At 44.6% G+C, this 23,059-nt stretch overlaps 1 protein-coding gene and 1 long non-coding RNA gene across 2 annotated transcripts; one reads left to right on the top strand and one right to left on the bottom strand.

The window, feature by feature from the left end:
- Nucleotides 1-3,544: 3,544 nt before the first annotated feature.
- On the top strand, nt 3,545-5,355 carry LOC123405437. The gene is made up of 3 exons (XR_006611966.1): nt 3,545-4,502; nt 4,714-4,830; nt 5,120-5,355. It is a non-coding gene; the product is annotated as an uncharacterized LOC123405437 (long non-coding RNA).
- A 4,883-nt stretch (nt 5,356-10,238) lies between these two features.
- Nucleotides 10,239-10,813, bottom strand: LOC123401064 (auxin-responsive protein SAUR71-like). The gene has a single exon (XM_045094778.1). It carries the CDS (start codon nt 10,719-10,721, stop codon nt 10,428-10,430), a length of 294 nt encoding a protein of 97 aa, XP_044950713.1. The 5' UTR covers nt 10,722-10,813; the 3' UTR covers nt 10,239-10,427.
- Nucleotides 10,814-23,059: the final 12,246 nt, after the last annotated feature.

Genomic DNA, 23,059 nt, shown 5'->3' with positions numbered 1-23,059 from the left:
ATAAATCTAGAAAAATGGGACGACCCTGTTTCAATAAGACATATCACCAACCTTATAAAGCTGCGTCATTTTCTTGTGCCAAAAGATATGCCTAATGTTCATTCTGACATATCTGAGGTGGGAAAACTTAAATTGCTTTCAGAATTAAGAAGATTTGATGTTGGAAAACAAACTAATGGTTTCGAACTAAGTCAGCTAGCGCAACTAACAGAGCTTGTAGGGTCACTTAGCATTTATAATCTTGATAAGGTGCAAAAAGAAGGAGCCTGGGAAAAGGAAATAATTATAAGACCAATACACAGAAACCATTTGCGTGAACTAACATTAGAGTGGGATATGTGGAGATCTAATGAGGATCATAGAGGGGAAGAGAATGTTATTGAAAATCTTGTACCACATAGTGACCTTCAAGAACTATGCATTAGGGGGCACAGAGGCACTTGTTGCCCAACATGGCTAGGTGACAACCTCTTGGTCAAAAATTTGGAATCTCTTCACTTGGCTGATGTAGCTTGGAAAACTTTTCCACCATTAGGAGAATTCTGGTGGGTTGATGAGCTCCGTGATGAGTGCAAGTGTTGCATCCCAAGCCGAGGCTTTCAGAAAAATTGCCTCGGAAAAAAAGGCTTTCGGAATTTGAAAAAACTAGTACTTGTTAAGATACCAAAATTGACAAAGTGGGCTGGAAATCAAACTTGTGGGTTCTTTTTCCACCTGGAAGTGCTCATTATTGAAGATTGCCCTAAACTTATAGAGTTGCCGTTTTCATGTTCCACTTGCTCTCAACCAGAGCAAGAAGGAGCGAACATGACTTGGTTCCCTAGACTACGTGTGCTCAAGATTGTAAGATGCCCAAACCTGAGGGCAATGCCTCCTATCCCTTGGACCCGTACTCTATGCTCCATTGAGATAGCACAAACTGGCTCGAATATTTTGAACCTCACTTACTCAGAGAAAAAAGACAGAAAATCGGGAATGTGTTTGGAAATTTGTGCTGCGAATGGTACAGACAGCTTGTTTCGGAATGAGTTTGCTTTCTGTAATTTGAGTAATCTAAAAGAGTTGACTATAACCAATTGTCCTCCTCTGCCCTTGGATAAGATCCAAATGCTAACATCTCTGCAACACCTCAGTATAACGGGTTGTTCGAGTATTGTCCTGTCGCCGATCAGAGGTGAAAGCCATGTCACTCACCAGGTTCCAGTTGAAGAACTCTGCATTTTTGAAAGTGATGCTAGCGGGAAAGAACTGACTCAACTGCTCTCTCATTTCCCGAAGCTCACCAGCCTGCAAATAGAAAGGTGCGAAAAGATTACAGAACTTGGTGTGTCGGAGCGGCAGAGTGGATCACAGCAGCAACAGACAAAAGAAGAAGAGGAAATAGTGGCGACGACAGAAGCAGGACTGCTGCTCTTGCCTATCCAACTACAGAAGTTGATCCTCCTATTCTGCCGTAGGCTAAGAATGCTCCCAAGTTCAGGGGGCGATAACAACGAAGCAGCAGGAGGCCTCCATCGTCTATGCTCCCTCCGTGAAGTGAGCTTAGGGTATTGCCCCGATTTGCTTTCCTCCTATCCGGGCTCCTCGTCTTGTTTCACTTTCCCGACCTCCCTGGAAGAACTCACACTATCCAGTCTTAGCCACATGGAAGAACTCACAAACCTGAGGGTCAGCCGTTACTCAAAACTACATACCCTATCCATAGGAGCCTCTTCTGGAGTTCTGCCGGTACCCATCTGCAGCCTCCTCTCTACCTCCCTCACCGGATTGACCTTATTTGGTAGCAAAGAGGTGGAGCCCATTCCAGAAGAGGCCCTCCTATTTCTCACCTCCCTCCAAGAGCTCCAACTTTTTTTCTGCACCAAATTGAAGAGCCTCCCTGCAGGTCTACATAGACTTGCCAGCTTCAGGTGCTTACGTATCAATGGATGTACATCCCTCCGGTCGCTGCCCAAGGATTGCCTCCCAAATTCTCTGCACAAATTACACATCTCCGGATGTTCCATGAAATCATTGCCGAAGGACGGCCTCCCAAGTTCTCTGCTTGAATTAAAGATCTCCGATTGTTCTGAACTCGAATTGCTTCCCACTTTTTCGGACGGATTCCCAACTTCTCTGCAAAAATTAGTGATCAAAGAGTGTCCTGACATCAAATTGCTGCCCAAGGACGCCCTCCCGAGTTCTCTGCAGGAATTAGAGATCACGGACTGTCCCGGTATCAAATCCCTTCCCGGGGACAGGCTCCAAAAATCCTTGCGAGTACTAGATGTCGTTGATTCCAGAAGTTGGGAGCTGAAAAGGAAGTGCCGCAGGTTAATAGGGGAAATTCCAATAATCAGAGCCTGATGAATCCTTCCAAGGTAACAAACATGTCCTTATCCTCTCCTCATTCTCAGTTCCTACTCACTAGCTAGTTCCCTTTGCTTTTGCTAACCTGGTTAGCTTCAAAATCATTCAGATTTTTTTGTTTGTTTTTTAAGAATTACTGTCATTTCATCTGAACTGAATAACCCACTCATCAGTTTAATCTTCTGTGCAGGGCTCTCTTTTTCTTTTCTTGATTTGTACATCATCAGACTTGTAGAAGTCTCTCTGTATACAAAGTGTAGTTCGTTCTCAGGCTCTCATCAGTTTTTGCCAGTGCAAGCACAAAGACTTCAGTCTGTATCATCCTTCATGTGCGTAATGATCCCATAACTGTTCACATATTGTCCCTAACTAATGTTGCTTTTTCCAGACCCAACTCACTCAAACCATTTCTTTGCTTTGCTTTACGTCGTTACTGCACAATTGTAACAGCTATCTGTTTCTATCTAACATGCAGGATTTTATCCACTTTGCCGTGGAGCAAGTTTCAGGGGCAGTTCCACTAACTCAGCAGGTGCTGCCGTCCCCTAAGCTAGACAATTATTGTGTACAAAGCTGTTAGTGGGGGTGGGGTGTTATGATTGGGAAAAAGAAGAGCTTTTGCCCTCCCGCCCACACCCACACACACAATCAACCTTGTATAGCTCCGCCACTGAAGTTAAACTGACCGATTCAAGGTAAACAAAAACTCTGTTTTTCTCTAGTACTCATTCCTTGTAATGAGTTTTCTGAATAACCCACTTGTTTTAATACTCTACGCAGAGCTCTATCTTGAAGTTGCCCGGTTTTGAGACCTTCAAGGACTCAATCGATCAATCCATGCATAGTTCTCATCCATGGTCTTGTGGCATCCTCTGATGTACATATATTTGGTCAGTATGTACATTTGATCTTCATAACATTTGTTGGGAGTCTGGTTTGCCTCGTTACTAAGTAATGAGTTTTCTGAATAATCACTTGTTTTAATACTCTATGCAGGGCTCTACCTTGGAGTTGCATAGTTCCGTGCCCTTCAAGGACTAGCTTGATCCATCCCCTGCCTGTACATAAATCTGGTCAGTATATACAGTATTACATTTGATCTTCAGACCCTTTTTTTTGGGTCAGTTTCTCACATACTGTATAATTTGAACAATGTTCTGTTTCCATTTATTATGCAGGACTCCGTCCCGGAATTATACACATTTCTGTACGCTTTGTAGTATTCATTCCAACACTTGTAGGACTCCTACAGGTGTTACAGATCTGGTAAGTACATACATGTAAAAATGACACTTTAGGACTGCTCCACCATATAGTATAGATACCTTGATGATTTCGAAAAATAAAAATAATCGTTTCCTAGTTGTGCTAAGTAAATTTTTTTAAGATTAAATGTCGTACCAATCTGAAAGGTTGCTGCATGCATTAATCTTGTCTTTACTTAAGCAATTGAAACATTGTATATTTCTCAGAACCAAAGTACGGGAAAACCTGCAAATTCTCTTAATCCAAGGCAGTGTATCCTAGGGCTTTACAAGATCGACACACGTTGAGCTCTATTTTTCTATCTTCATACTAAGGTCTGACTTTATTTTGAACCAGATTTAGGAGCTCTGCAAATTTCACTACAATGAAATGAATCATAATTCACAACAGCAACATGAAGTGAAGTCTCACAAATTCATCATGTGACATTTTGAAGTTGTGCTGAATCTCGTAAAAAAACCCTCAAGTTTTCTCAATACATGAAGGGTTATGAGAACCACCAGCTAGTTGCTGGTAAGTACCTATTTCTGCACATAAAAAAAGGGTCCATTGCTGTCTATGGAATACTTGTGCAATTTTGATCACCCAACACTAAATTAGGATGTCACTTGTGCAGATGATTTATACGCTGCAAAGCTGTTTACGTGCAAACTAACCTAACTTACGAATGGGTGATGCATTGTAAGTGCCTTAGTTTGGTTGATCTGTTCTATAATTCAATTAGAAATGTACAATCGGAAGCTAATGTTATGATGTTAACCTGGTCTTTCTAGATCAATCTCGGTAAAAGGTGTGGTCCTTCTGGTTGACATGATTAAGTTCAGTCCAGCTGAAGAAATGCTATCCTGGAGATCTCAATCTGTATCTTCCAGTCTGTCCATAATCTGGTTAGTACATTCATAATCATATTGTACTTCAATAGTTATATGGATTGTTCACAAGTTTCAATCTACAGTATGTTCATCGACACCTTGATATTTCAATCTACAGTTAACCTTGCTTTTTTCTGATCCCACACACGGAAAACCATTTTTGAGGTTTATTTCTGCCTCATTGCTGCTTAAACTGAACAGTTCTCTGTTTCCATTCACTGTGCAGGACTCTCTGTCTTGGAGTTGTACATTTTTCTACCCTAGTAGGATTGACTCTACCCATGCATGATGAATAGTTCTCACATGACGGTCTTGTGTTATCTTCTTCAGGCACATAAATCTGGTAAATGCACTTGACCTTTATGTTTAAAAACTAGTTTCTTCCCAACCATCTGAGCTTTCAGTAAGAAATCCAATTAGCCTCATGACATATCAGATTTTCAGATATAGGCACTGAAACGAATTTAATATTCAGTTTGCTTTTTTTATTTGGAAAGTACTTCATTAATTGAAGATTTATTTTCCACAACACTTATCTTCTCACAAGTTAAAAGTCAGTTAACGGCATTTCAGTGTGTGTTTCTTTGTTGCTAAAAGAAATTTGTGTTCTCATAATTCTATCTTCTGTGCAGGTTTTCTTAGCTTTGCTCTGCTATGCTTCAAAATAGTTCATTTAAAGCTTCGTGGTCACTCGTTAAGACATGGTGGTGCACTTGCTAGTTCAGGACTAAATGTGCTATAATAGATGGTTTTTGAGTTTACTAAGCTTCCACAACCTTTTCATAGAGTTAACATTTTCAGGTTGCATTTCATCACGACAAGATGTTCTCCAAACCGATTATCCTTTTATCTTATGTTGCTAGCCTCATTGGTACTTGGCATTGCATTTCCTACATTGGGATCTAGCATACTCCGCCAGTACATCCCAACCCCTTGTGGAGTTTCTCACTAAGAAAAGAGTGAGACATGAGAGGTAAGAAACCACGATTGATAGCACAGTTCAATCAGCCATGAGAGAAAAAAAATAAAAAAATAGAAGGCAAAAAGGCAAAATTAGAAAGAAAAAAAGAGAGAAACTCCCGTTAAGCCACTTCAGTTTTCCAATGAGTCCACCATATCTGCCTATCATAGCACCTCCTCATTTGCTATTCCAAGTAGTGGATTCCTTTGCCATGCACATTTATATTTTCCATTGTACATCTTTAAAGGAGGCATAGTAGTCATCATGTTTAGTACTTGTTGAACTTCACCAACCATTTTAGGGCTTGCTTCTACTTTCATATACAAGAGCTTTCATCGGCACCTCTCAATCTTTTGTAGGTCAAAATAAGAAAGAAAATGAAAAAAGAAAGGAAAAGAAAAAGGAAAAAAGAATGAAAAAAGAGATAAAATGAAAGACGTAAAGTAGAATAAGAGAGGTGCCATGTTTTCTCTCTATCAAGCTCTTAGTTTTCATTTATGGAGAGATGAGTCTTATTGCTTAGGCTTATAATATATCACTTTTCCTACCACCCATTTATTCATCATGTAGAGTTTAGCACTCATAGCTAATTCTGTTCATCTTAGTGGGATGGTTTATTTGCATATGCTTACTAGGACTTCATATCACTTCATATCCATTGTGCATACCTTGGCAAATCCCTACTCCCCATGCAACATCGAAACCGAGGACATCACACATGCCTTGGGGTCACTCTGCGTTACATGGGCCTATCTTTTCCTTGTCGAGTCACTCCCAACCTTTCACGTCATATTTTAATGATCGAAACCCGAGGCATCTTGGTTCATGGTGACTGCTTACTTGACTACGTGACCCGTCCTTCCCAAGACATGAATTGGTTTGTACTCCTGAAAACTCACTGTTGGTTTTGCACTTATGATATGGGCTTATCAATTAATTGCAATGTTGTTGCGTTTGAGCAGGGAGCTCAAGGTGGGTTGAATCCTTGGAATGATCTTGCCAAAAAGACTTTCTATCACGATGAAGCATTTTAGTATATGACACTAGAGCTTCAGTTTTGACGGGACACTTAAGAGTCAACTTCTTCAAGGTTAATCAAATGCTTATTTAAGTTTATCTTGATTTATACTGTTCCCTCTCTTTTTTAATCGGAGATGCTCTTTGAACCTAATTTGGTACAAACTTAACGTTTTCCATGATGATATGCAGAAGCTAGTGTAGGCATAGGCCTGACTAAATTACTGACTAGGTGTTTGTGCAAATGCAGATCCACGACGCTGATCACTTGACCAGTTCCCCCTGCTGCACGAGCTGTAAGGAGGGCAAGATGTCGAGGCTAGTTGTGCCGCTGGACAATGAAAACCTGCTCCACGAGATCCTCCTCCAACTCCCCCCGCGGTCGTCCTCACTCCCAGCGCCTCCCTCGTCTGCAAGTGTCGGCGTCGCATCATATCTGAAATCCACTTTTTCCGCCGCTTTCACGCACGCCACCCAGCTCTCCCTTCCTCAGTTGATTTGTCAGCAACCTGCGAGGCTTCTCCTACACACCTACCATGGAGGCCCCATATCGTGTCCCCACCGAGTGCAACTCATGGCTCCTGGATCCAGCCATCCAGGACACTAATCACTTGGTTGGTTCCAGTGGACAATCAAAAGGTTCCCTGGAACTGGAGACGAGATTCACTCAATGAATCACTTTTCAGCAGAGCAATTGAAGTTCTACGCTGTTGTGCAACAATGCCCCCTGAATCGCTCGCTAGTAGCCTGAGTTGCTATTTCGTGGAGTATCTAAAGCTTGAAATTTTCCTTGTGTTTATGTAATTATTACTATCCAGAAAACAAATTCCTTACGGTGTCTAGTTTAGTTTATGTCACAACTAATAAGTTCTGCTTCTGTAGTAAAGATTGACAATTTTTTTGTATAATAACTGAATTAAATCCCATTGTGGCCTGCCTATTGGCATATGCAAGAACTGTGTAACTATAGTGGAAGTGCACTACTGCAGTAGTGCAATTCTTTCTCAAGATATATATATATATATATAACAGTTGAAACTTGGAGGTTGAACAATAAAACTTAGATCTACGCTGTATAGATATTGGTTGTGTGCAGTTCAGCATTTGCCTCTATGGGAGGTATTTGAACCATTAGTCTCTCAGCCTCTACTATGAGAAGACGGCGAAAAGTACTGAGAACGTGCTAACGGAGAAATTGAAAGTGTGCTACTACACCACAAATTACCAACTGACAATCTCTGTTTCCATTGCTGTTTTCCCCAAAAATGATGAGATGATTCCACTTTCGTGTTATTTGTAGAGTTTCCTTATGGCGGAACTACTTTTTACTGTTTGACATAACAGATAACTTCATCATCCAAAATCTAAAATCTGCAGGTAAGCAGATAATGTAGCATGAGATTAGCATCATACTTTCGAAATAGGCTTTCGTCTCGCTATATATATATATAGAAATCACATGATACAACATGAAACCACTGCTGGGCCAAAACAGCACATCCACGCCCAAAAAGAAAAGAAAGAGAAAATAATGCCAACACCGACGGCCTAACGAAAACAATAATAACCCGCAACCGCTGCGTCTCCTTCGAAATATTCCCACCACGATCCAAGCATCTTGATCCATCGCGTACCAAGCAGCACCTTCACGAAGGATAATGACGACGACGATACTGCTGCCCGGACAGGTCCTAGGGTTTTCCCCGGTACACTCCGAGGCGTGGGGAGGAGGCACACCCGACACCCTTCAGGAAGGAAGGGTGACACTCTCAAGCATCACCGTGTCGGTGTCAAAAGACAAGGATTTCTCCCGACCCCCAAGCCACCACCCCCTGACAATCAGAGACGCACCACTAAGCATGCCATCGACCAACAAACGCCACCTCGGTTTTGCAATCATCATCGTCGTCTCACCATGGTCAACGTAGCAAGGCCGGTCAGTCTGAGGTGAACCACCCGAAGACACGATCTGACAGGGGGACAACTACACAGGAGGGGACTACCTCCACCGTCCAAGACGGTCGCCGTCCGGACACGACGACGAGAACACACCGAACCATTGAAACCGAAGGGCAGCAGCAGCGCAGCCACCCAGAGGGCGTCCTCCACCGCCATCGGTGGGTATCGACCGGACACAGCAGCCAGGACACACCAGGCCAAGAAGGCCCGGCCGAGCTCCGGCCAAGTCTCGGGGCTCGTAAAGTCCCCGCTGTCGTGCTGCTGCACGTAGGCCGCCACCGCCGCTACCCTCATGCAGCCCAAAAGCTCAACCGGGCATGTACAAGCTCGTGAAGCTCCCATCATCACGCTACAACGGTGCGATGTCAACGCTGTCATCCCCGCCGCGAGTCGCGCCCCAAACCAACCAAAGGCGACGAGGCAGGCCCGACCAGATCTAGATCGGGCCCGGGGGTCCAGATCTGGGCCTGAAGGGCTGGATCGCTGTCACCGCTACCCAGCCACCAACGACAGCACCACCGCCACCGAGACCATTCACGCCGCACCAGGGAAAGCCCCGCCGCCGCGCCGGGCCGCTGCCGCCGAGACGCACCACCAGGCCCCGGGCTGCCCCGCGCTACCCGAGCCAGGAGGGAAAGGCCGGAGTCCTGCCACCACCGGGGCCGCCCGACCAAGGGCCGGCGCGGCGCACCGGCGACGACAGGAGGAGGGAGGGAAGGGAGGGGCGAGCGGGTAGGAGGGTGGGGGGCGCGGCGCGGGTCGCGGGAGGGGAGGAGGGGGAGAGGGGGCGCGGATCCGGGGCCCCTGGGGCGGCATGAAGTCTGATAATCCTCCGTTTCGTTCTCCCAGAACAGATTTAGATGGATCATTAGCATCATACTCTCCAAGTTGCTTATGGTACGCGCCCATCTTTATGATTATGATGTGGAATCAGTGATGGAATTGCTATTACTGGAGAGCTAGTCTCGGGTTCGTTGAGGCCACTCATTTCTTGACGCAATTCTTAGATTTCTTGACGTAACTCTTAGATTAAAATAAAAGCAACCAGTAAACAGCTAAATTAAATGATATGCGTAAATCGATGACTCCCAATTGTATCCATTAGCAAGAATCATCTAATCAGGGGAAGTTAAGAGTTGGAAGAGCCCTGGATCTGAACCATCCAATCAGGTGTAATTTCAGTTTGCTACATAAACAGAAACTACTGATCAGGGGACTCACTTTGCACGAATCTCTGCTCGTTGCCATGGTGGCGGTGGTGGTGGCAGTGTCCTCCTCTCCACCGACCAGCATCACCGGGCAGGCTGGCGCAGCGCGGTGGTGTCCTCCTCTCCGGCGTCACGGGGCAGAGCGGCGCAGCATGGTGCGGGCTGCGTGGTTTCCTCCTCTCCGGCGTCGCGGCGCCCTCCTCTGCCTTCCCCGGCGTCACGTAGAAGGCCGGAGAAGTGGGGTCGCCGGGAGGTGGGAGAAGTGAAGAATGAGGGAGCTGGAGAGGCAGCCTAGGGCTTCCTGCGGCCGCAGGTACAGGGGTAGGGTAAATGGGTAATGGCCGATTCCAGGGGGCCAACCGAAGTCCGAAAGTTCAGAAAAACCCAAGGCTGAACCTGAAGGCCGAATGTCTCGCATCGGATCGAATGTCAGAGACGCCATTGACCAGTGACGGAACCAACGACGGCAAGGCAGCCTTACCACTGATCAGGACAGATCTCTTTCTTGAAAGTCAAGCAGCCATTTTGTGAAGCCAAGCAGTCATTTTGTGGAAGAAAAAGAGAGTTGAACGCAAGCAGAACAATACACAGAGAGAGTTGGGAGACCAAATCGGGTGTCCAGCAGTTTTATATGACTAACAATTCACTATCCACAATACGAGTTGTTCCTTCTCCACCTAAATAAATCTAGGAAATATGCGTCCCTCTTCCAACCTATGGCTGCATCGGTTCTCTCGGCTTGTTTGCTATGATGTTCAGTAAGGAGTACAATCCATCACCTAGCTAATACCTATCCTACGTGGCTTTGCACTTGCTGCACATGGCGCTGACCATCCGTTGGAACTGCTGTGCGTCGCAGGGGATCCTGAGGACGCCGGGCTGGCCGTAGCCGAACTGCTGCGCGGCCATCTCCAGCAGCGCCGCCATGCACGGCTCCTTGAGCGCCCCGATGCGCACCACCACGCGCTCGTCGCCGTCCCCATCCTCGCCCACCAGCGCCAGCGGGAGGTACCCCTTGGGCACCTTCTTTCCTCCGTCGGCGGCGAGGTAGTATGCTTCGGCCGTCTCCTCCCTTCTCCAGGCGGCCATTGCTGCTGCTGCTGCTCTGCTCTGTGTGTGTGTGCTGTGTGGCTAGCTAGCACAGGAATGGAGGGTGCTGATGGTTTGATGACTGACGGTCGATGGTGTGGTGATGCTGATGCCCCGATGATTGATGGAGGGAGGGAGCCCCGCCACATGCTTATATAGTGTGGTGAGACAGGAAGTTCATCCCAAGTGACAAGAACAGCGAGTTTGGAAAGGGGTTCAGTTCAGATAGCTAGGAAACGTAGGCTATGTGACAAGGCGTGGTTTGATGGTGACTGCGTGCGTGGACGATGGGCTCTCATGTTCCGGGATTAGTCAAATCGTCCACAGATGGCGTCGCTGTCAGGAAAAACAGAGGCAGCAGGTTAATCCGCGGGGTCCGTACGGTTTTGTACTACGTACACATCTTTGCCTTTGGATGACGAAGATGAAACAAATTTAACTGCTACGGCAATCCCTAAAAAAGAAAAATGGGTCAATCTCATTTCTGCTGTTGGATTTGTTCTATTTAACTCCAAAGAATGATCTTTGTTCGGTTTTTCTATTTCTCGCGTAGATGGATTTTTTGTTGTTGCATGAGTCACTTTTTTTTTTTACTTGGCGAGCGCACGAGATAGGGAGGCCGGACCTCGCTGGAGAACAATCAGCCCCATTATTTGGGGTGGGGGGTACAGGCGATCGCTGGAGTTGTTCACCGGTAATGCATGGCTTTGAGGGATGGCTGGGCGACGACGAGGGATGGTGAGGGCGGAGGGGAGTGGGTGACAGATGGTTAGACATGGGGAAATCGTCAAGTGGGGGAAAAGGGAGGCACCATCGTCGCAACCTCTGTAATTCATCGCTGCCGTTGTTCTGGTCCATTGTCGCCTCTATGGCCATCACCCACTTGTGTCGTTGTGGCACTCGGTATCCTCTCTCGTCTACGCCATAGTGACGACATGCTCATCATCGTGCCTTCTGCGCAAAACCTTTGACGCTGCTCATGGCGCAACGAGAGCCGCATGTAAATAAGCCAACCCGAGTATGCATACTTTTGATAGAGCTCCTCGGCAGTGGCGGAAACAGGAAAATCGAATAAGGGGGCCAAGTATTGTTTAGTCTTGTTGGGGAGGGCCAATATATCAAAATACATCATTTTAGCAACAAAATAATCACTGTTTACACTAATAGAAGGCCTAAATCAGTAATGTTAGTGGGTGGGGGGGGGGGGCATGCTCCCCCTATCTCCGCCACTGCTCCTCGCGCTCCAGCTTCTTCCCTCCTCGCACTCTTCTTCGTCTCCGCTAGAGGACGCCGTTGTGGCCTCACTAACTGATTCTTCATCGAGATCTTGTTTCCTCTCGAATGTTTCCTCCAAGAGCTTTCCCTACCCTCCTTGAGTTGTTTGTGCCGCTCAACTGCAAGTGGAAAGCAGTCTTGGCAAGCCCACGTTGTCCAATGCCGCCGTTTGCGCTTTGTTATGTCGCCACTATCAGAGGGTGCTTGGATCCAAGAGACTAAAACTAGTCTCTTTAAGAGGCTAAAGTTCCAAGCACCCCTGACTAAAGAGAGGCTAAAACTAGTCTTGAGGCTAAAATCTTTTAGTCAGGGGTACCCTTACTAAAATGTGCATTAGTCCTCTCTCTCTTCATTTAACTCCTCATGCAAGTTCTGAATTGGAGGGTTTGGAGGATAATAAATGCTCATTAACTTGATTTTAGTCTTTTTAGTACTTGGATCCAAGCATGGGTGGGGCTAGCAAATTTTAGTTTCACTACTTTTAATCATGAGACTAAAATGTATCGAAGCACCCTCTCATTTGCTTGTCGTCGACGACCATGAAGTGCCTTGGGATCCTGGCTGTCGGATCCACCTGACTGCGCCGCATCGTCCTCGGGATCGCCGTGTCAGGAGGACAACGGCAGATCCCCCGCTCCCGAGGCACAACTCCAATCTTGGTTTGACACACATCGTCGAGGATGCCGAAACTGTTGCATTCACTCCGCACCAATCACGGCTCGACAATCAGCCGACAACGCGCTTTCCCACCAAGACGGCTGTCTACTCCAAGCGTGTCCCGTGTGGATCAGCGACGGGCGCGGGATCCCACCCCGTAGCCTGCATCGCCCGGTCCTGCCAAGCACCCACCAGGATCCTGTGTGGCGCGATGTGCATCCCCGCGAGTTGCTTCTGTCACAGAAAATCCTGCAGGAGTGCGGTAGGGAGCAGCTCCGCCTCGGGATCCCTGGTAGAGACATCAGGATCTTCTGTGGCAATGACGCCTGAAGTGCATCCACAATAGCCTACTCCACCATGCACAAGGCTTCGCGCTGGGGTAATTCAACTAATAAATTATAAACTCAAATTTGTTCTAGCATGTTCAACAGGAGAACCCATCACGTTTCAAGAAGCATGCATAGATTCCAAGTGGAGGAAGGCTATGAAAGAAGAGTTTCAAGAATTTCAAAAAAGAAAACTTGGTATTTGGTTCCTCGAGATCAAGGTAAAAATCTAATTGACTTCAAATGGATGTTCAGAATAAAAAAAAGTCAGATGACACGGTAGATCGCTACAAAGCCAGACTTGTTGCAAAAGGATTCAAGCAAAGGTATGACATAGACAATGAGGACACGTTTAGTCGTGTTGTCAAAGCTTCTACTATTTATCTTGTGTTCTCTGTTGCTCTATCTATAGAGGATGGAGTCTCGGACAGCTAGATGTATACAACGCGTTCCTTCATGGTGTTCTGGAAGAGAAAGTATACATAAAGCAACCTCCTTGTTTTGAAGCACTAGTGGGGACGGGGCCTTTAGCCCCGGCCCGTAAGGGGCTTTAGTCCCGGTTCACCAACCGGGACTAAAGGGGCGGGACTAGGCCTTTAGTCCCGGCCCTGTTACAAGCCGGGACTAAAGGTGCTCCACGTGGGCGCCTCGTAGCGCCCCAGGGGCAGGCCCTTTAGTCCCGGCTCGTTACACGGACCGGGACTAAAGAGTTTCAGATTTTGCTTATTTTTGGGTTTTTTTTGAATGAAATTATTTTTGGGTTTTAGGGTTTTAGGGTTTAGGTGTTCGGGAGATTAACGTGATGCCTCGTTTGGTGTTCGGGAATTAGTTTTCGTATATTTTAAATAGAAATAATTATGCATATATATATAAGATTAACTTATCTTACAAGCGAGCATATATATACAATTATATGGAGATCTGAATTATCGGGAATAGAGCCCGTCTATTCGATTACATAGACGAACATCAGTAATGGCTCCTAGCTACACTAAATCGTCCTTTGTCATCTATAGCTTCCGTCCTCAGAAAGGTCGCAAGCTCCTCTGCAACAACAATCGCGCGTTGCTCTGGTAGGACCTTCGTCCTCATGACCGTGTACTATATAAGAAGAGGAGATGAATATGAATATCAATCATGATAACAAAGAATGATGGGTAAAAATAGAGGTGTGAATGTTCATTGCTTACGTCGAATCTGTGATCCTTGTGCTCAGAGGTAAACGTGCGAATGGTCTCGCAAACATAGAATCCGCGTAGATGCGTTCCCCGTGGCTGCTGGTCGCACTTTACGAGAATAGAATATATATAATCAAAATAATAATCTAGCATCATAAATGTATTGAAAATAGAAGTATATCATACTACTACTTACCTGAGCCGCTCTAAAGGTCAGCTTCTCAGGAAAGTTACCGGGAGTCACGCACTTGAACCGCTTCCAAACCCTGCCCGACAAGGATAATGATTTGCTAAGTTTTTCATTAATTGATATATCAGAAAATCATCGAAAGAGACTGATAGAGCGCGAGAATGATTGAAATTACCCTTGGAGCATGTCCTGCAGGCTTTGGAACTGTTCCAAGGGTCTCGATAATGGGTCGAAGGCATCAACTCTTCCCTTGTCAATTTGAATGTCCAACAGAATCCAATGGAAGCTGCACATGTATATATATATATATATATATATATATATATATGTCAGTAACTTATCAATTACACTTATAAGTGAATGGACACAACAGAGTAAAGACCCTCACCTGAAGTTGTATGGAAACAGTATGTGGTCACAGAAATTTTGATCTGTTAGAAACCTTAGAAGGTTTTCCCCCGTCTCCTTAGGTTTATCAGTTAGCGTCGCTATGTAATTTATCTGGGTCAATAAACCCAATATTTAGGATGTTCTTACTTTTACAATCCAGAATCTTCATTCTGCATAATAGAGTACAAGTTATATATAGACAATGAATTGAAATAACTAAACAAGTTATATGTAGACAACGAATTGAAAAACTTACAGACAATAGCAACTCATAAGCGATTTGTCGAGGGCGTCGCCATTGTACATCTGGAAGAGTTCATCAAAGTCGATATGGATTTCTTCGGGGCGGTCGTAGTACTCCAGTGGGACACTCACCACGATCATCGTTCTCCCATTCTTTGATTCACTTAAGTACCATGTATGCAAGTAACGCATATTTGTTGGGAGATCATCTTTGCTGACCTAAGGCTCTCCCATGACAAACTGTGGCTTAGGGGCTACCACAGCCTTGGGTAACCTGTCATCTTGGGAAGCCAGAACATCTTCAACCGAGACACCCCATTCAGCCGCCCACTTCTTTGCTAATTGAAAATCTTGCCCCTGCACCGGAGGGGGAACATTCTCGGTTAACACCTTGAGGGGTGGGATCGACTGATTGGCCTGTTGTCCAAGCTGAGGAACGTCTGATTTTTTCTTGCTTGTAGTTGAACTTGATTTGCTCCCACTTGCACTTGCACGTGATCTGCTCTTTTTCACTTCCTTCTGCAATGTGCGTGTATAGTCATCAGACTTATGGTGTAAGTCATACTGTGATGGAAGGGTCGTGAAGTATTTTGCAAATGCTATTTGCTTCTCGGTGTATTCCGGGCGGGGCTCGGGTTCCTTCTTTTTCATCTGCGCATCATGATGTTCCTTTGCTATCCTGGCGTTTTCCTCGGGGGTACGATCATAAGGTCTGATAGGAAGATTAGCATGAGGTACCTTTGGGAGGGGCGACCGTTTGCACTTTGGGGGGCTCCGTCGCTTAGAAATCGTCGACGGAGCGTTCTTGGTGGCACGCTCCCGCTTAGTATCCGGAGCGGGCGGCGACGGAGACGGACGACCCAAGTCCGGCGGCGGTGATCGAGATGTACTCGTGTTGTGCTGGCCGACGTCATGTGGAGGGCTTGGAGGTAATGGAGGTGTAGGTGACCTGCGACGACTCGAAGGCGGTGTTGTCCTTGGGGCCGAGCCTGGAAGCTTGATGTAGTTCTTGTCCCATAGGATGACTCCACCTAGTACTTCTCCGAGTGTCCTCTCATCTTCGGGTCCAGCTATGTCGAGCTCCATATCATGAAACCCCGCCATGATTTCATCCACCCCGACTTTAGCAAAGCCAGCTGGAATCTCACGGCCATGCCAGCGTGCATCAGGGCCAGAAGGTAAAGCTTGTCCGACGGTCACCTTCATGGATATGTTCCTGAATTTCTGATGGAGTTCACATGATGTTGACTCCTTGATTCCATCCACGGGGTAGCCGAGACCGCCCTCTATCATTCTTAGTGCATCGTTGGGCGGGGCCTCAGATTCAGCCACGCTGCTTTTCTGCTTAGATGGGGCGCCGGCAATATCAAGTGCAGGATCTTCCTGGCGCGCTACTCCTCTAAGCTCATCAATCTGCTTCTGTTGCTCGTTAATCCTGGCAAGCAACTGGTTGAACTTGTCATTCTCCTCATCTTGCTGCCGCTTCTTTGCTCTCTCTCGGCTTCTATAAGTGTCTTGGTCTCTGGCAAACCCAAGCCACCACGGGTAAGAAGGACCAAAGCCTCGCGTTCGTCCTCCATGTTCGTCATTGCCGAGGACCAGTGTGAGCAAATCGTTCTCTCTATCTGCAGTGAACTTTCTTTTTCCCTCCTTAGTTTCTTTCACTATCCTTTTCCAATTCTCCCTGGGTATCCTAAGACCGTCACTGCAGATGAGGTCCCCTTTTTTTTCGTCGTACGAACCACCATGCGCAAGGAACCAATTTCTTGCTCTCAATTCCCACTCATCACGGAGTGGTTCACGTACGATACCTTTATCTAGCAGATCTTGCTCTTTCTTATCCCACTTTGGGATGGCAGTCTCATAGCCCCCTGGCCCCAGCTTGTGGTGATATTTCTTCTTGTCGGCATTTATCTTGTTCTTTTCTGATAATGCCTGGGCATCTTCTGACTCCTTGTACTCTTGAAATGCCTTCCAGTGATTCGCCTGCTTGTCTAGATACCCCTCGAATACTGGCACTTTCTTTGTCTTTAGATAGTTTTTCCATAGCTTCTTCTTCCAGCTACGGAACAGTTCGGCCATCTTTTTTAGAGTCCACTGCTTGACTTTGGCCCTCAGTTTGTCTGCGGCGTCTTCATTCTCACATTCTGGCAGGTTGAAATGTGACATGAGATCATTCCAAAGATTATCTTTGTACCTTTCGGCGACATAGTCACTATCGGCTACCCCTTTGCGCTTGTTCCACTCCCGAACGCTAATCGGGACGTGATCCCTAACGAGAACTCCGCATTGCTTCTTGAATGTGTCAGCAACATTCTTAGGAAGCTTGGGTTCGCCCGTAGGCAATATCACCTCAAAGGTGTAATGCGTCCGTGCATCCAACTTTCTAGTCGGGCCTCGTTTCGTAGCTTTGCTCGATGTGGAGGCCTAACAGGGAGAAACATTCGTCAAATGAATGTATATGTATACAATATAGAGCTATCTCCAATATTTTTCACATATTACAAGTGATTGTCGAACTTCATATGTATACCTCGCCGGACTTTATTATTTCTTCACCGGCTTCTCCACCGGCTTCTCCATCACTGGAGCTATCACCTTCTCCGTCATTGGACCTATCTCCTGCCCCATCGGCTTCATCTTCGTGTCGCTCGACCTCCATTCCATATCCGGAGGGGTTTAGATATGACGACGGAGATTCAGCTGGTTCAACGTCGGGGCCGTCTTTGATTATATCTTCGGGAAGTTCTTCCTCTTCGAGGTTCCTGATATGTGGATCCATAGTTCTGCAAAAAACGGGCATTTGATTAAGTAATAAACTAACAAACTATATAAGAGGGGTTGGAAACTTCGAAGTGTCGTTTTATATAGGAGGACCTTTAGTCCCGGGTCTTGGCTGGAACCTAAACTCTAAAATACCAGCCGGGCGGAGCCCAGTCCCGGACACTTAAGCATATACAATTACAAAATTAAACTAGTTCTATTAATTTTCTTGCGAAAAATAAACTATTAACACTTAAGCATATACAATAGCAAAATTAAACTATTAACACTTAAGCATATACAATAGCGAAATTAAGCAATAATCTAAGAAACACTATTAACACTTAAGCATATACACTATACAATAGCAAAATTAAATGACAAAAAATATATTTCTTCTTCTTGTAACCCTAAACTAATTTTTCCTCTTCTTCTATTTTTCCTCTTCTTCTACTTCTTCTTCTACTTCTACTTCTCCTCTTCTTCTACTACCTCTCCTCTTCTCTTCTTCTACTTCTCCTCTCCTCCTCTTCTAATTTTTTCTCTTCTTCTACTTCTCCTCTTCTTCTACTACCTCTCCTCTTCTCTTCTTCTACTTCTCCTCTCCTCCTCTTCTAATTTTTTCTCTTCTTCTACTTCTCCTCTTCTTCTATTTTTCCTCTTCTTCTCCTCTCCTCCTCTTCTTATTCTCCTTTTTCTTCTTTTCTTCTCCTCCTCTTCTTATTTTCCTTTTTCCTAATTCTACATATTACTAACCCTAATAATCTAGCACAAACCTAATAACAATAGGAAATAAATGACAAAAAAATCTTTTTCTTCTTTTCTTCCCTTTTTCTTCCTTTCTTCTCCTTTTTCTTGTTTTCTTCTCCTTTTTCTTCTTTTCTTCTCCTTTTTCTTCTTTTCTTCTCCTTCCCTTTTTCTTCCTTTCTTCTCCTTTTTCTTCCTTTCTTCTCCTTTTTCTTCTTTTCTTCTCCTTTTTCTTCCTTTCTTCTCCTTTTTCTTCTTTTCTTCTCCTTTTTCTTCTTTTCTTCTACTGGCTGGAGTGTTGGGGAGGAGGGGGCGGGGGGCTTACCGGCCGGAGGTGTCGACGGCGTGCGGCGCGCGGCGAGGAGGACGGCAGGCGGCGGCGAGCAGGACGGCGGGCAGCCTGACGGTGTCGTCGAGTTCGTCGCTGTGCCGCGCCGGGCAGGAGAACGAGGAAGAAGGAGAGAAGGAAATGCGATTTGGGTTGCAAATTTTCTAACTCCCGCTTATATAGGTGGATCTTTAGTCCCGGTTCGGGGCTCGATCCGGGACTAAAGACCCCCTTTAGTCCCGGGTGGAGCCACGACCCGGGACTAAAGGCCCTTTTTGGCAGACCAGAAGGCGGGAAGCAGGGGCCTTTAGTCCCGGTTTGTGGCAAGAACCGGGACTAAAGGTTAGGCTATTAGTCCCAGTTTTAGACAAAAGCCGGGACTAAAGTGTTACCTATATAAACCCTCGCCCCTGCCCACCATCTCCCTTATTTTTTGGTTGTTGAAGTGTGACCATGCCATGCTCTTGCCACTCTAGTTCATGCACATGACGTGTTTGATGAAATGCCCGAGCCACTCTACTTAAGCTTTCTCCTCTCCAAGCTCGACCTCCAAGCTCCATTTTCCTTAATATTTGTCTAGGTTTGGCCGTGCACCAACTGCACAAGTGTTTTAAAAGGTTAGCTACTTCATGCTTTCATTTGTCACTGCTAGTGTAGCTCATTTCAAATGCTCAAATTAACTTCTTAGAGTCTGCACATGCGTAGGGTGTCGTCCCGTGCCCGTCCTCACCATTGTCGATCGCCCCGCGCCGATCTCGTCGCGAGCACCACCGTGGTGAGCCTCTTGTTCTTATCTTCTTTTTAAAAGAAAAAAAATCTTACTTGTATGATTTAGATACATACTTGTATAAATTACTCACTTTCATTATTTTTTGTTATTATATAGTGCGATGGTTTTGGTATCCGCCTCCGTCGGCCCTCGTCCTGTCTATGATTGGATGTGGTATATATTATCTTTTATAACTATTTGTTTTATTTAGTGTTTATGACAATTATGACGACCAACGTGACATATATTTTTTAATCTAGGAGGTATGTGAACCGGAAATTCCAACCCACATAGAAATTCTTGTCGAGAAGTTAAATTTGGTTGAAAAAGAACACAAATACTTGAAGAAAAAATTGAAAATAATTGAGGATAAGAATATGGAACTGGAGTTGCATGTCGCCGATGTCATCGATGATCGCAAGATGAAGATCGATGCGATGCGGTTGAAGATGGATGCAATGCGCTTGAAGATGGATGAAATGTGCTTGAAGATTAGGAATATTAGAAAATATGCCATTGATAAAGAGGCTTGGTATCATTATGCTGTTGGGTCAATTGTTACCTTAGTTGCGATTTTGATCGCATTTTTTGTTTTATTTAAATGTTTTACATAGTTGTATGTTGTTTTATGAGAGAACTTTATGTATTTATTGTTTGCAATAATAACATTTGATCACTACTATTCTTTGGCTTTAATGTGATGATGAACTTGTATTAATTTGGTCATATGTTCTGCAATGGTTTTTTGATATATTTAATTTCATAATAGAGATGAATCGCCAATGATAATATTTAATTTCATAATATGGTTTTTTGAACTTATTTGAACTCCATACTTTTTGTGTGTTCAAAATGCACCATTCAAAGGCAAATCACAAAATTTCAACAATTTCTGACTTCATTTGGTATATTTGGTGCATTTACTTATTTTTTTTGAGCTAGTTGACCCTGAAATTGAGAAGCACTACAAATGAACTCTGAAAATGTTGAAAGTTGGCATGCTATCATCATTTCACCCACATAGGATGTGTTAAAAAGTTGAGAGGGCTACGACAAAAACTGGATGCACTTCGTGTACAAAACGGACAATCTCTCTCGAAGTATGAGAGTTTCGAACGAGAACTCATCTCTTACAAAGGGATTTCATTTTTTTGTACTTATTTGAACTCCATACTTTTTGTGTGTTCAAAATGCACCATTCAAAGGCACATCAAAAAATTTCAACAATTTCTGACTTCATTTGGTATATTTCGTGCATTTACTTTTTTTTTTTGAGCTAGTTGACCCTGAAATTGAAAAGCACTACAAATTAACTCTGAAAATGTTGAAAGTTGGCATGCTATCATCATTTCACCCACATAGCATGTGTTAAAAAGTTGAGAGGGCTACGACAAAAACTGGATGCACTTCGTGTACAAAACGGACAATCTCTCTCGAAGTATCAGGGTTTCGAACGAGAACTCATCTCTTACAAAGGGATTTCATTTTTTTAAACTTATTTGAACTCCATACTTTTTGTGTGTTCAAAATGCATCATTCAAAGGCACATCACAATATTTCAACAATTTCTGACTTCATTTGGTATTCTTCATGCATTTACTTATTTTTTTTGAGCTAGTTGACCCCGAAATTGAAAAGTACTACAAATGAACTCTGAAAATGTTGAAAGTTGGCATGCTATCATCATTTCACCCACATAGCATGTGTTAAAAAGTTGAGAGGGCTACGACAAAAACTGGATGCATTTCGTGTACAAAACGGACAATCTCTCTCGAAGTATCAGGGTTTCGAACGAGAACTCATCTCTTACAAAGGTTTATTAAAATTCTTTTTGCGTATTTGAGAATTTGACAAAACTATGAAAATGAAAAGTGTTTGAAATTTAGTACATTCCATACATGCATTACATAAAAGGTTTAATACATTATTACATTATTGCACCAATATTCCTATCTATTATTTCTGTTTTCTTCTGGGTCGTAGCCATGGAGAATCTTCATCATTCAGTAGGATGCTTGGGTCAGTTTTCACTTTGAAGGGCGGAATTTTATGAAACTTATTATAATCTTCTGACATGTCTGTCTTGTCATCTACTCCCACGATGTTTCTTTTCCGTGAAAGAACTATGTGGCGTTTTGGCTCATCGGACGATATCTTCTTTTGCTGATTTCTTTTTCTCGTTTTTGTAGACATGTCCTTCACATAGAAAACCTGAGCGACATCATTGGCTAGGACAAATGGTTCGTCCATGTACGCAAGATTGTTGAGATCCACTGTTGTCATGCCGTACTTTTGGTCTACAACTACCCCGCCTCCTGTCAGCTTCACCCATTTGCACCGAACAAAGGAATCTTAAAAGTAGGTCCATAGTCAAGTTCCCATATCACCTCTATGTACCCGTAATATGTTTCCAAACAGTGCCCATTCTCGTCTGTTGCATCAAAGCGGACACCACTATTTTGGTTGGTGCTCTTTTTATCTTGGGCAACCGTGTAAAATGTATTCCCATTTATCTCATACCCTTGGAAAGTACATATAGTCGAAGATGGTGGCTTGGCCAAACAGTACAGCTCATCTCCAACTGTGTCGTCATTCATGAGATGTGTCTGCAACCAACTGCCGAAAGTATTCTCGTGTTCCCCTTTAATCCAAGAGTCAGCCTTCCCCGGGTTTTCGGAGCGTAGAATATTCTTGTGTCTCACGATATATGGAGCCACCACGGTGGAATTGTGTAGAACTTTGTAGTGTGCTTGAGAGAAAGAATGCCCGTCCATACATACTTTTGCTTTCCTTCCTAGTGTGCCTTTTCCTGTCAGCCTACCCTCATACCGAGATTCAGGAACACCAATCGGCTTAAGGTCAGGAAGAAAGTGCACACAAAACTCAATGACCTCCTCTGTTCCATAGCCCTTGGAGATGCTTCCTTCTGGCCTAGCACGGTTACGAACATATTTCTTTAAGACTCCCATGAACCTCTCGAAGGGGAACATATTGTGTAGAAACACATGACCGAGAATTCTAATCTCTTCGACTAGGTGAACTAGGAGGTGTGTCATTATGTTGAAGAAGGATGGCGGGAACAACAACTCAAAGCTGACCAAACATTGGACCACATCAATCTGTAACCCTGATAGACTTTCTCGATCGATTACGTTCTGAGAAATTGCATTGAGGAATGCACATACCTTCACAATTGCCAGGCGAACATTTTCCGGTAGAATTCCCCTCAATGCAACCGGAAGCAATTGCGTCATAAGCACGTGGCAGTCATGAGACTTTAGGTTTTGGAATTTTTTGTCTTTCATATTTACGATTCCCTTTATATTCGACGAGAAGCCAGTCGGGACCTTGATACTCAAAAGGACTTCAAAGAAGATTTCCTTCTCTTCCTTAGTAAGAGCGTAGTTGGCACGCCCTTGAAACAGCCCTGGATGCATGCCATCTCTTCCTTTATGACGTTCCTGGTCCTCCC

This window comes from Hordeum vulgare, chromosome 6H (genome assembly GCF_904849725.1).
Source record: "Hordeum vulgare subsp. vulgare chromosome 6H, MorexV3_pseudomolecules_assembly, whole genome shotgun sequence".
Taxonomy (NCBI): Eukaryota; Viridiplantae; Streptophyta; class Magnoliopsida; order Poales; family Poaceae; genus Hordeum; species Hordeum vulgare.
Note: the sequence above shows the minus strand (reverse complement) of the source record. Positions and strands in the feature narration are given on the sequence as shown.